Raw genomic sequence first — 14034 nt, forward strand, 5'->3', positions numbered from 1 at the left:
GTGATCCGCCCTTCTCGGCCTCCCAAAGTGCTGGGATTACAGGCTTGAGCCACCGCGCCCGGCCTATTTTACTTTTTCAAATGGTTGCAAAGATATCAAAAAGATATCTCTAAGTAAGAGATACCTTTTCCTGTTCCTTTCTGAAGCACTTCAGTGAATTAAAGATTGGCGAGGAGTGTAGGTCAAAGTTTAAGTCAATCAGTAATTGAATATTTTCTGTTGTCAAAGACTTAATAAGTTCATGATCAAATAGCATATGTAAGAGAAGACGTTAGAAGGATTTCAGAAACACTAAGCTTGTCGCATTCTCTTTGTGCTTTTAATTTTATGTAGCAATTCAAGGCCATCAATAGTTGTAGTCTTAAAAGCCCCTAAAAGCAGAAATGATATTACTGTCAAGAACTAGTAAACTATACTTGAAAGATTTGTGGTTTGTTTAGATTTTATGATGTACCCCTGTTTGCAAGGTGGTGTTAGGTGCTATGAATTAGGAGTTATTGTAAGTTTAGTTAATTGGCTGAGGCCTATTGTTGATGTGTTAATTTTTTTGTGAATTAGTTTTTAGCATACAGATCCTGCACAAGATAAATTTATACCTTTAAACATTTTAATTTTTTGGTATTGTAAATGGTGTTTTAACTTTTTATTTTGGCTTCCAGTTCATTGTTGGTATTTACAAATACAATTGATTTATGTGTGTTATTTTAATCTGCAACCTTGCTGAATTCATTTTAGGAGTTTTGGTTAGAGTTCTTGGTATTTTCTAAATAGGCTTATATCTGGTTGTCTCTCTTTAAAAATTTTTAGAGCATTAATATTTCGTAAAGCGTTAATATTCAATTTTGGGTGTTTTCATTCTGAGGCTGATTCTCAACCTGGCCCTCTTGTAAACTTTCACAGCTTCTCCCTTTTCATCTTCACTCCCTTCCCCAGAAATCACTGAAATGACTTCTGAGCACATTGTCATTTTATCTTACTGGTTCGAAATTATTATTAGGTAAGTTTATTATACCCTGGAGGTAACAGAATAGTGCATCCAGAATCTTGAATTATGTAGGACAATTTGTGTTAGTGGGTGAAATCTGTTATGCTTTTGCATTCCTGCACCTACTTTTTATTGATTTTTTTTTTTTCTCATTGTCAGTTCTTCATCTGCTGTTAGTGTGTCTGCCCTTGAAGTACCTCTTCCTACTTCTAATAATTTGGCATGTTGGAAAACCAGATACCCAAGCTCATCACAGTATTTTCTAGCAACTCCCAGTGGAGAGATCCCAGAGGCAGTGGCAGTTGAGTAAAGTCGAATTTTCACTTGTGAATAAACTATTCTGGGGTTTAGATACATAGGTACCTTATTTTTTTTTTTTATGTTAAAAATTTTTTTAAAGTTTGGAACAAATTTGCTTAATGAAGTCAGTTTTAGCGGGAAATTCACATGCACATGAGAATTGAAAGAAAGAACCTTTAATGTTGATGTAAGCTTATCAGTGTTTCCTTTTTCACATATACCTCACCACCTCCTCTGTGTTTAATTATCTGGACTTTTTTCTCATCCCTAGATTTTGTTTCTCAAAAATGCTTCTCCCTTAAAACATGATTTAATGAACTCTTTGTAAGATCTAAGTTCTTAATCTCAAAGTAATCTTGAGATTGAGGAGTACTAAAATCACAGACCCTTGAAGGTCAGGGATAGAACTGCTTTCAGTGTGATTGATTTCCTTAGTAATCTTATGTGTTTTATCCAAAAACGTTATCTCAAATAGCTCTCATTGGACTGCATAAGGTTTCCATGGCAAAAAAAAAAAAAAAGTTTTAAGAATCCATGAGAGGCAATCCCAGAGTGAGCTCCTATCATTGCTGCCAGAAACCACAAAGCGTTTTGAGAGTTCTGAACTCTGAGTCACAGCGTTCTGATAGGTATATGGTATTGTAATTCAGCTGAATTTTGCTGTTACAACATTTAGGTAAATTGTCAGACATCATTAAGATTTGCAGCACGAAATGGGCCCATATATATATGGAGTGTTGCTCTGTTGCCCGAGATGGAGTGCAGTGGCACGATCTCAGCTCATGGCAAACTCCGCCTCCCAGGTTCAAGCGATTCTCCTCCCTCAGCCTCCCACCATACCCTGTCTGTGATAAGATTTTTTTTTTTTTTTTTGAGATAGAATCTTGCTCTGTTGCCCAGGCTGGAGTGCAGTGGCGCGATTTTGGCTTACTGCAAGCTCTGCCTCCTGGGTTCACGCCATTCTCCTGCCTCAGCCTCCCGAGTAGCTGGAACTACAGGTGCCCACCACCACGCCCAGCTAATTTTTTGTATTTTTAGTAGAGACGGGATTTCACCGTGTTTGCCAGGATGGTCTTGAGCCCCTGAGCTCATGATCAGCCTGCCTCAGCCTCCCAAAGTGCTGGGATTACAGGCGTGAGCCACCATGCCCGGCCTGTGATAAGATTTTTAAATAAAAATTTCACAGCTTGTCGCTGTGGCTCACGCCTGTAATCCCTGCAGTCTTGGCTCACTGCAGCCTCGGTCTCTCCGGTTCAAGCAATTCTCCTGCCTCAGACTCCTGAGTAGCTGGGATTTCAGGCACGTATCACCACCCCCAGCTAAGTTTTTCTATTTTTAGTAGATAGGGAGTTTCACTATGTTGGCCAGGCTGGTCTCGAACTTCTGGCCTCAAGTGATCCACCTGCCTTGGCCTCCCGAGTAGCTGAGGCTACAGGCATGTATCACCACTCCTGGCTAATTTCTGTAGGTCCGGGGTTTCACCATGTTGCCCAGGCTGGGATTACGGTTGTGAGCCAATGCACTTGGCCCCAGAACAGTTTTTAACAGATGATGCTGGGACACCTACATATAACCACATAGTTAAGTGAAGTTGGACCCCTTTCTTACTATATGCAAAAATTAACTCAGAATGGTTCATACACCTACATGTAAGAGCTAAAACTTTATAAACCTCTCAGAAAATATAGGAGCAAGTGCTCATGGCCTTGGGTTTGACAGACTTCTTAGGATACTGAAAGTAAAAGTAACCAGAGTCGAATTTCATTAAAATTTAAAATTTGTTCTTCAAAGCGAACATCAAGAAAGTGAAAAGATAACCCATAGGATGCAAGAAAATATTTGGGGTTTTTTTGTTTTGTTTTTGTTTCTGTTTTGAGACAGAGTCTCTCTCTGTCTTCCAGACTGGAGTGCAGCAGCACAATCTTGGCTCAGTGCAACCCCACCTCCCAGGTTCAAGCAATTCTTGTGCCTCAGCCTCCTAAGTAGTTGGGATTACAGGTGTGCGCTACCACCCCCTGCTAATTTTTTTTAGTAGAGACAGGATTTCACCATGTTGGCCAGGCTGGTCTTGAACTCCTGACCTCAGGTGATCTGCCTGCCTCAGCCTCTCAAAGAAAATATTTGTAAATCATTGGTCTGATAAGGGACTCATGTCCAGGAGATAACAAAAAGGTAATTTGCTGTCAGAGAGGGCACATCAAAGTCACAATGAGATACATCTTATCCACTTGAATGGTTATAATAAAAAAAGATAAGTTTAAGCAATGATGTAGAGAAACTGGAATATTCTGTTTCCCTTTTTTTTTTTTTTTTTTTTTTTTTTTTGAGACGGAGTCTTGCTCTGTCGCCCGAGCTGGAGTGCAGTGGCCGGATCTCAGTTCACTGCAAGCTCCGCCTCCTGGGTTTACGCCATTCTCCTGCCTCAGCCTCCCGAGTAGCTGGGACTACAGGCGCCTGCCACCTCGCCCGGCTAGTTTTTGTATTTTTAGTAGAGACGGGGTTTCACCGTGTTAGCCAGGATGGTCTCGATCTCCTGACCTCGTGATCCACCCGTCTCGGCCTCCCAAAGTGCTGGGATTACAGGCTTGAGCCACCACGCCTGGCCTGTTTCCCTTTTTAAAATATGCACTTCATTGGTTTCCAGTGTGTTCAGAGTTATGCAACCATCATTTACCAATACAGCTTTTGATGGGATTGTAAGATGGTGCAGGTGCTTTGGAAAAGTTTGGCAGTTCTACAAAAGGTTTTGCAGAGTTCTACTCATTGGTATATATAGCCCATAAAATGAAAACATGTACAAAACCTTATACATTAATTTTCATAACACTATTATTCACAGCGGCCAACAAGTAGAAACAACCCATGTCCATCACTGACTAAAGAAAATGGTGATGGAATATTCAGCGATAAAAAGGATTGCAGTTCTGATAAATGCTGCGTCATGAGTGAACTTTGAAAACATGCTAAGTGAAAGGCTAGCCACAGAAGACCACATATTAGTATGATGCCATACACAGGCATACCTTGTTTTATTGCACTTGACAGGGGTGTGTGTGTGTGTGTGTTTACACAACCTGAAGGTTTGTGGCAGCTCTGCAATAAACAATTCTTTTGGCACCATTTTTCCAGCAGCTCACTTCATTTCTCTGCCACATTTGGTAATTCTTGTGCTTTCAAACCCTTCCATTATTATATCTTTTATGGTGATATGTGATCAGTTTTATTAGGGTGGTCTGGAATGAAACCCACACGTCTGAGTAATGCTTATCTATGAAATGCCCAGAATAGGGCACATCTATAGAGACAAAAAACAAATTAGTTAGTAGTAGCCTAGGGCCAGGGAGTTTGGGGGAGTGACTGTTAATGAGTACACTTTCTTTTGGGGGTAATGAAAATGTTCTAAAATTGATAAATGATGGTTGCATAGCTCTGAACACACTGGAAACCATTGAATTGTGTATTTTAAATAGGGAAATAGAATGTGAATTGTATCTCTAAGGTGTTAAAGTTAATAGAGGCTTTTCACCTTATCGTAATACTGTATTTCCTCAATGCCGAGATGTACTTTTTAAGGCTGGACTTGGCTGCTCACTCCTGGGATCCCAGCACTTTGAGAGTCCAAGGCAGGGGGATTGCTTGAGCCCAGGAAGTGGAGACCAGCCTGGGCAACAGGTTTTCACTGTCTCTACAAAATTTTTTTAATTAGCGGGACATAGTGGCATGGGACTCTAGTCCCAGCTACTCAGGAGGCTGAAGTGGGAAGATCACCTGAGCCCAGGCGGTAGTCGAGGCTGCAGTGAGCCAAGATTGTGCCACTGCACTCCAGCTCAGGTAACAGAATGAGATCCTGTCTCAAAAAAAAAAAAAAATTATATTTATCAGGAAGATAGATGTGATGCTTTTAAATCTGTGTGTAATTGTTCAGGAACTGCATCAATGCTAATCTGGGGTTTTTGTTTTGGTCAAGATTTCATTGAACATCAGAACTAGAATGTATGTTGAGACCAACTATTCTAAATCCTCCATTTTATGCTCTTAAGTGTCAGTCTGGCAAAATTCAGAGAAAACATTTCCCAGTAGGAGACTGCAGCTGGGAAGAAGGTGGTGCCAGCAGCAGCTTGTAAGGATATAAAGAGAAAGATCAGAAGAGCTGGCTCTTATTTCCTACTGGAGGAAAAGATACAGCTTTTGGTGACAAGCTGCATTCTTTAGCAGTGACTTTATTTTTCCTTCACCACAAACCAGACTTGTACTATTTCCAGACTCAGCACATTATTTAGGCACTTCCCCACTGCATTGTTTTAGTTTCTGAAATTGTATCACATTCCCTCCATTGAATCCAACTTTTAATGCAGTGCCCTTCAGAAAAACATGTCATTTTACATTCACCTGTTTTGTGTCTTTCTTGGCTTAAACCACCTAAGATTAGGGCCCAGTACATTCTTGACAACATCCATCATTTTATAGGTGCTTCATTTATATATTAACAGACAACCAGAATGCTTCAGAGATTTTTCTCACCAGATCAGACCTTGCTGTTTTTGGTGTTTGACCCTATTTTCTGGCCAGGTGCGGTGGCTCACACCTGTGTCGCGCCTGTAATCCCAACACTTTGGGAGGCCGAGGCGGGTGGATCACTTGAGGCCAGGAATTCGAGACCAGCCTGGCCAACGTGGTGAAACCCTGTCTCTACTAAAAATAAAAAAATTAGCCGGGCATGATGGCGTGTGCCTGTACTCCCAGCTACTCGAGGTTGAGGTAGGAGAATTGCTTGAACCTGGGAGGTGGAGGTTGTAGTGAGCCAAGATCAAGACCCTATCTTCTGTCCTGCTTCAGCATATTTTATAACCCTGTCTTCCATTTGTATTCTATCCCCTTCCATGCTGCTGCATTTTTCCACAGTGCATATTTTAATTTTAAATTATTCCTTTTCTCCTTTTCTTAAAGGCAGATGATTTCTTTTGGATTCTTGCTCTTTCTCTCTTTTGCGTGCAGACATATGGAGAACTAAAAGTATTAAGGAAAAGATTGTTTAAACTTATTTGAAATTTGCTTCTCTGTGAATTCCATCTTAAAATTCAAACTCATAGGGCAAGCCCATGTGTGTCTCCTAATCAACAATGTGGAGATGGTCGTTAGATAAGACTGTATAAGACACTTAAGTAGATGATAGTGGAAAACAGAAGAGAGGAAGTCAGAGGAGTCAGGAAGGATGAGATGTCTATCTCCAGTGACTGGTGTCCTTAGAGAACAGTCCATATATTAAGCCCTTATCTTGGTAAGTGCCTTACTTATCTGCTTATTCCTTACAACACTTTTTTTTTTTTTTTCAATGGAGTCTAGCTCTGTGGTCCAGGCTGGAGTGCAGGGGCGTGATCTCGGCTCGCTGCAACCTCCGCCTCCCAGGTTCAAGCAGTTCTCGTGTTGCAGCCTCCTGAGTAGCTGGGATTACAGGGGTGAATGACTGTACCTGACCTCCAACGCTTTATTAAGATAGGCATTTTGTCTGTTACGCTGATGAGGAACCTTAATACTCAGAGATATTAAGAAGCTTGTGTAAGGCCACATACATAATTAATAATTAAATGCCAGAGCAGAAATTCCAGGAAATGCCTATACAAGTATATCTGGTTTAGTTTTGGACCTGTTGAAGTTCCTGTGGGACGGGTAGGTGGAACTTTGAAAGAGGCAACAACCCAGGTATTTTCACTTGGGAAAATGTTGGGTGTAATTTATATCAAGTTTTCCTTTTTTGTTTTATTGTTATTTAATCCAAATCATTAGCCTTTTTTCTTTTTGAGACAACAATTTTTTTTCTTTTTGTTATTGTTATTTAATCCAAATCATTAGCAGTTTTTCTCTTTTCTTTTTCTTTCACTTTGTCACCCAGCCTGGAGTGTAGTGGCACGATCTCATCCCACTGTAGCTCAACCTCCTGGGCTCAAGTGATCCTGCTGCCTCAGTCCCCCAAGTAACTGGGACTACAGGTGTACGTCACCACTTCTGGCTAATTTTTGTATCTTTTATAGAGACTGGGTTTCACCATGTTGCCCAGGCTGGTCTCAAACTCCTGAGCTCAAGCTATCCGCCTGTCTTGGCCTTCCAAACTGCAAGGATTACAGGCGTGAGCCACTGTGCCAGCCCCATTAGCAATTTTTCATAGCATATCCACAAAGTTCTAATATGTATATAATGTATATTGCAAGAACATACGTGCTTTATGTTTTTCAGTTATGTAATTATGTTGAGTCCCAACTGTGTGCCAGATACCGTGCTGAGTAGGTAGTAAACATTGGTAAGCAAAACAGACATAGCCCCTGCCCTTATCAAACTACCCAGATAGCCCGGGCACAGTGGCTCTCACTTGTAATCTCAGCACTTTGGGAGGCCAAGGCTGGAAGATCGCTTGAGGCCAGGAGTTTGAGACCAGCCTGGTCAGCGAGACACTGTTTCTACCAAAACAAAAAAATTGCTGGGCATGGTGATGCGTACCTGTAATCCCACCTACTGGGGAGGCTGCAGTGGGAGGATTACTTGAGCCTAGAAGTTGGAGGTTGCAGTGAGTTGTGTTTGTATGCCTTTTATCATTAGATCCATATTTAGACCCTGTAACAGGCTAATCAAAATATTTAGGGTTTTTTTTTTTTTTTCATTTGTTTTCAGCTGGGAACAAAACACAGTAGCTTTGCAAATATAAAGTGGAAGCACAACCTAGCACTGGCATTGGAGGTCCTCAAAACGGTCCCCAGGTTTGGTGATTCAACAGGAGGACTCATAGGACTTAGTATATAATCTTTCTCACAGCTATGATTTGTTAAAGCAAAACCAGCTAAGGGGAGAGGTGCTTTGGTCCAAAGGGAACCAAGCGCAAGCTTCCAAGAGTTATCTCCTAGTGGAATCACACAGGATGTGCTTAATTCCTTCAACATATATGAAAGGTTTTCTGCCAGAGAAGCTCATCTGGGGACTCAGTGCCCCAGGTACTGATTAGGCACCCACTGCCTAACATATGACAAAAATCCAGATTCTCAGAGGGAAAGCGGGTGTTGAACATAAACCATATAGTATTTGTTTATATAGAGAGTCAGCAGGGAATGGTGGGAGCCACCCCCAAATCCACATCTTTTTGTTGTTGTTGTTGAGATGGGGTCTCACTCTGTCACCCAGGCTGGAGTGCAGTGGCAAGATCTCGGCTCACTGCAACCTCTGCCTCCTGGGTTCAAGCAGTTTTCTTGCCTCAGCCTCCTGAGTAGCTGGGATTACAGGCGTGCACCACCACACCCGGCTAATTTTAGTATTTTTAGTAGAGATGGGGTTTCACCTTGTTGGCCAGGCTGGTCTCGAACTCCTGACCTCAGGTGATCTGCCTGCCTCGGCCTTCCAAAGTTCTGGGATTACAAGCGTGAGCCACTGCACCTGGCCATCACATCTTTTAAAATTGTTGTTTTTATACCCCTGTGTAATCTACTCACTCAGTGTCTGTTAGCCAACAATTGAATCAAGATTCCATTTTGCTGCCTAGAAAATGAGTGGCTCTCTAGTTACGAAAACAATTGATAACTCAGATATCAAGCCATTTTTAAACAAGTATCATGGGAATTAAAATTTAAAATTAGGCATGTGTGGTAAGAAGGGTGAGGCCACATTCATCTTTAAAATATCAGGAGGTCTTAGTCATTTCCTTTCCTCTATGGTTTTCTGAAAATTTGCATGTAAACTGAAATTAGATTGAATCATTTTAAGTATCTGAAAGATACATAGAGGGTTCCTTTGTTTTAACAAAAAAAAACCAAAGGAGAAAATACACTCATAACATGAATTAAAATATAGTTTTTATTTTCTTCGTTAATGTTTATTAATATTTCCCCATAAAGTAGAACTTTCCTTTTCTGTTCTGCTTTCTGTATTCTCTACACATATGTGAACCACAAGACTGAAGAAATCTAGCCTCTGAAAAACCCATAGTTGGAGTTTATTTGCTCTAAAACAATTTAGTTATTTTTGTTTGTTAGATTCAAGGATTTAAGAGACCCTTTATATCATCCAAAGTTTGTTCCCAATTTGCATGTGGATGACAGTTCATCAAAACTGGTCAACTAGGACTGAGACTAAGATTCAGGAAGGTAGTCTAGACTGGAAATAGTAATTCAAGGGTCGAAGAACTCAGAGCTGGCAGAGATCACAACAGAGGCTAAGAGTTTGTAGTATTCAAAGAGAAGCCAGAAAGTCAGGACCAAAGCCAAGGACGGTAGCACTTAGCTTACAGTCTGCAAAGCAGAGAATCATGATGGGGAGAATCATGATGATGGGGAGATGTTAGATAGAATAATTTACAAATATTGGCATTTACAAAGCTCTTAGTTATCTCATGATTGTATCAACTCTCTGAAGTGGGTGCTGTTATCTGCTTTATTCAGATACATTATTCAAATACATTAAGGGACTTGGTCCAAGCAATCACAGTAAGTAGCTGAGCGGAGACTAAAATCTCATAATTTAATTCTTCAGACTGAAAATCTCATCTTCTGAGATAGTAGTGTTTTTCAGACTGTTCTGTTGATTCTGAGGATTCTGCAAAGGTAACCAAGGTGAGGGCTTGCGGATGGGGAGCCTCATCCCTCCTAGGCCACACTCTATCCCAGCTTCATTCCATCAGAGTTGCTCAGTGTTAAATATTATTATTATAGGCCAGGCACCGTGGCTTACCCCTGTGGTCCCACTGCTCAGGAGGCTGCGGTTGGAGGATTGCTTGAGCCCGAGAGATTGAGTTTATAGTAAGTTGTGTTTGCGCCACTGCATTTAAGCCTGGGCAACAGAGGGAGACCCTGTCTCAAATAAAAGGTGGGGGGGTTATACATACGACTCCTTTGAATGAATTGTGTAAAAAATCCATTGGATTAGGAGCAGTAGAATTCTAATTTCAGTATTGTCAATTATGTGACTGTAGGCAAGCTTGGTCCTATAAAATGGGAAAGTTAGTCTTAGATGACTTTCAGATTTATTTTTGCCATAGTCCAATCCATTAAAAAAATTTTTTTTAATTATTTTTAGAGATGGGGTCTTGCTATGTTGTCCAGGCTGGTCTCTTATCCTGTGGAAATAGTTCATTTAACATTCCATGCCAGCTCTTCAGTGATGTTTGTGTTTATATCCTTTAGGCAGAATGAGAATGTTCTGTTATATGTTTTGTTCTAATAGCTGAAGTTAAGGCAGGGTGAAACACAGTCAGTACAGCCACACACTAGCCCAGCTTCCTGCCCTCCCAGGGCTCCCTTTCCCTTCTATCTCTGACTAAAAATAAGCCCTCAAAAGGTTTTGAAAAAATAATCTTTTTCCTCCATATTTTAATATTTTAGGAACAAGTTCCAGTTCCAGTCTACCACCCAACACCTAGCCAGACTCGGCTAGCAACTCAGCTGACTGAAGAGGAACAAATTAGGATAGCTCAAAGAATAGGCCTTATACAACATCTGCCTAAAGGAGTTTATGACCCTGGAAGAGATGGATCAGAAAAAAAGATCCGGGAGTAAGTTTTAATTAATTTGTACATTTCAAAGTTTTATTTTCAGGTTGCTTTTGAAAATTTTGCCTTTTCTCCTGCACTTTAGAAAGTCAGACATTTAATATATTGAAATACTTTGCTTAATGCAAGAGAATGTTTAATTTTTTTTCATAGCTCTATTACTGGCTACTAGCAAGAGAATGTTATATAGTAATTAAAAATTTTCACAGGCTGGGCACAGTGCCTCACACCTGTAATCCCAGCACGTTGGGAGGCTGAGGTGGGCAGATCACTTGAGACCAGGAATTCAAGACCAACCTGGCCAACGTGATGAAACCTCATCTCTACTAAAAATACGAAAATTCGCCAGGCATGGTGGCACGTGCCTGTAATCCCAGCTACTCGGGAGGCTGAGGTGGGAGAATCACTTGAAACTGTCTCAAAAAATAAAATAAAATTAAATTAATAAATGAAGAGAAAGTTAATGAAGAGAGCTTTAACTTACAGCAACCCAGTAAGTAGGCTGAAGTTAGTGTTTCTGTTTTACAGTTATTAAAATGAAAATTATCTTAGTCCAGGATTACACTAAATAGTGCAAAAAAACAAAGTTGATCTCACTGATGCTTTTCTATCTAAAATAATCCCATTCTCCTTAAGGTATCTGCTATAGTATGTAGCTGTTTACAAGCACAGCAGTAAACTTGATCCATATGTCATCCATTTCTCTTTGCTCTGTTGATTGCTCCTAAGTCCTGCAAATGCTCGGGGGATTTAAATAAGAGATTGTGTATAGATCAACATTAGGAAAAAATTTAATTTGCATGCTTTGGTGATAAGATGACAGACAAAGCATTCTGATGTGTTACTCAGATTAACACTGTCTTTAATGGGATTTAAACAGTTTTCTGAATAGGACACTTCTGAAAATGCCTTCTGATTTCTCTCCATTGCTCCCAACAGGTGTGTGATCTGTATGATGGACTTTGTTTATGGGGACCCAATTCGATTTCTGCCGTGCATGCACATCTATCACCTGGACTGTATAGATGACTGGTTGATGAGATCCTTCACGTGCCCCTCCTGCATGGAGCCAGTTGATGCAGCACTGCTTTCATCCTATGAGACTAATTGAGCCAGGGTCTCTCATCTGACTTCAAGTGAACCACCATTTTGGTGGTTTTGATCTTTTGTCACTGAGCCCAAAGAGCCAGGGATTAGGAATTAAGATCATGCACAAAAGTTTCCTTAAAATTCCTGGATGGCTGCAGATGTTGGGGGAAAAGTACGTGATATTTTAGAAACTTAGTGGGAAAAGTAGGATGGTATTTTTATGTAAAGCCTTGACCCAATGTTTAAAAATATAATTGTATTTAGATCTTGTTATTGCTCCAGTACATAGGAATTGTGTAAAGTGTTACAGCAGCTGTATTTGTTTAAATTGTGTGTATTGAAGATTAGGAAAAAGATAGTAGTTATTTTTCCTAAATGAAATAACTTTCTTCTCTTCCCCTTCCCCACCCAAATTCTTTTCTGAAGTTGCTGGCATTTGGGTCAAGGTTTTATTAAAAGCTACATTTTATAACACTGGCACACACAAAAGTAGTTTTAAGCTTGTTTGCACAGTTCTTTTTTTCCATTGGAAATGGAATTCATTGCCTTAGGTCTTTTTAAATAGTGTATTATTATTGTTGGGGCTGGCTCTATGCTTGAAAACCAGTTTATTTATAACCTGTTATAAGTGCTATATTCTGTTTGCAGTTAGGAAATGCAGAATTCAAAGTGATCTCCTAGCTTGTAAGCAAACTGAGATGCACTATCCCTTTTCTATAAAAAATAAGTTAATGTGTCAAGAAACCAACTCTATTAAAGTGGGGTTTAATATTGCCCTTTCCTATGTGTTTTATCTAATTATTTTGGTTGTTAATATGGTGATAATGGAAAGTCAAGTTAAATTTTAAATATTAAGAATTCTGATTTATTGAGATTGAATTATGCCACCACGTTTATGTAAAAATGAAGGTGGCACCTTGGTGAGACCTAATGAGAAATAATTACTCAGTTGTAACAATTTTGATTTATTCTCTTTCTTCTGACCTCCTTCCCTCTTGTCTTGAACCATAGCAAAAGGATACTGCATCTCTGATTACTGTAGTGCTGAGGTTATTGAAGTTATATAAAACACATCTCAGTCTCTGTTTCTTGGAAAGGTATCTATTACATCCTGCTAGCTGACTGACAAAACTAAGCAGGGAGAATAAAGATAACTGTATTTTATGTTTTGCACACAAACACAGAATTTGTATAACCATATGACTTCATAGTTGTGATCTCAAAAAAGAAGGAATTTCTCCTTTGTTTCTTGCAGTTAATGTAAGAATACTTTAAATCTCTAAGCTTCTGAAGTGTTAGAGGTAGAGATGGTCTAGTAAAGATGTAGTAGTAATGTTTTATCCATTTAGCATGTGTTTATTTTTTCGTATGTACTCAAAGGTGACTTACTGGTTCACCTCAGTGATATTACATACAGCTAAAAAAAATCATTCATTAGCAAAAGGAAAAGTGGTCTCAACCTAACATCAGAAGTGTTTCTTATTATTATTTTATCTTGGGTTGAATATTGAACTCTAACACTTTTCTACATGCAAAACACAGTGTCATGAAGGTTATTCATAATTGCATTATAGAGGAATGTAGTATGTCATAAGTACTTTGTAAAGATTTGACATTCAACTGTAGTATCCATATGTTGCTTAAATTTCTTTATGAGCCCCATGATGGAAAGACTTAAAGATGAATTTGAGAAAAATTGAAGAAATTAGATTATCAGGTTCTGTTAAATTGTTACATGTATCTTGCTTAAATTTCTGTTTATTAATTTATATCCACCCAATTACATAAAGCAGATTTGGAGGAAACAACTGAGGTTGTGCAATATTTTCTGTGATAATTGCTTTTTTATTCTTGTGTTTTCTACTTAAACATGTCTGTCATCAAGTATTATAGTCAGACTTTCTTTTTTTCTAGATTGTTAAAATTGGTAAATGAACTTTTTTTAAAATCATCTTCCATGTTGCAGTTAGTCTTTCTTTTCAATACAAGTCTTTCACAGAAGTTTGGTGGTAATACTGAAGGAACTAGCATTGGGCAGAATGTGTCATTTTTAGGCACTTTGTATTCTCAACATACAATGTTAAGAACCATCAATTTTGACGTTTACTAAGTTGTTAAATAAAGTTATAATACAGCT

General features: G+C 39.4%; 1 protein-coding gene across 1 annotated transcript in view; it reads left to right on the plus strand.

The window, feature by feature from the left end:
- Positions 1–14034, plus strand: part of RNF11 (ring finger protein 11) — a 36150-nt gene extending 22116 nt beyond the window's left edge. Inside the window, exons 2-3 of the mRNA XM_011926249.1 lie at positions 10642–10811; positions 11748–14034. Of these exons, the coding sequence (XP_011781639.1) occupies positions 10642–10811; positions 11748–11919 (342 nt within the window). The 3' untranslated portion in view covers positions 11920–14034. The remainder of the gene's footprint in view (positions 1–10641; positions 10812–11747) is intronic.

This window comes from Colobus angolensis, unplaced genomic scaffold (assembly GCF_000951035.1).
Source record: "Colobus angolensis palliatus isolate OR3802 unplaced genomic scaffold, Cang.pa_1.0 Scaffold68, whole genome shotgun sequence".
Taxonomy (NCBI): domain Eukaryota; kingdom Metazoa; phylum Chordata; class Mammalia; order Primates; family Cercopithecidae; genus Colobus; species Colobus angolensis.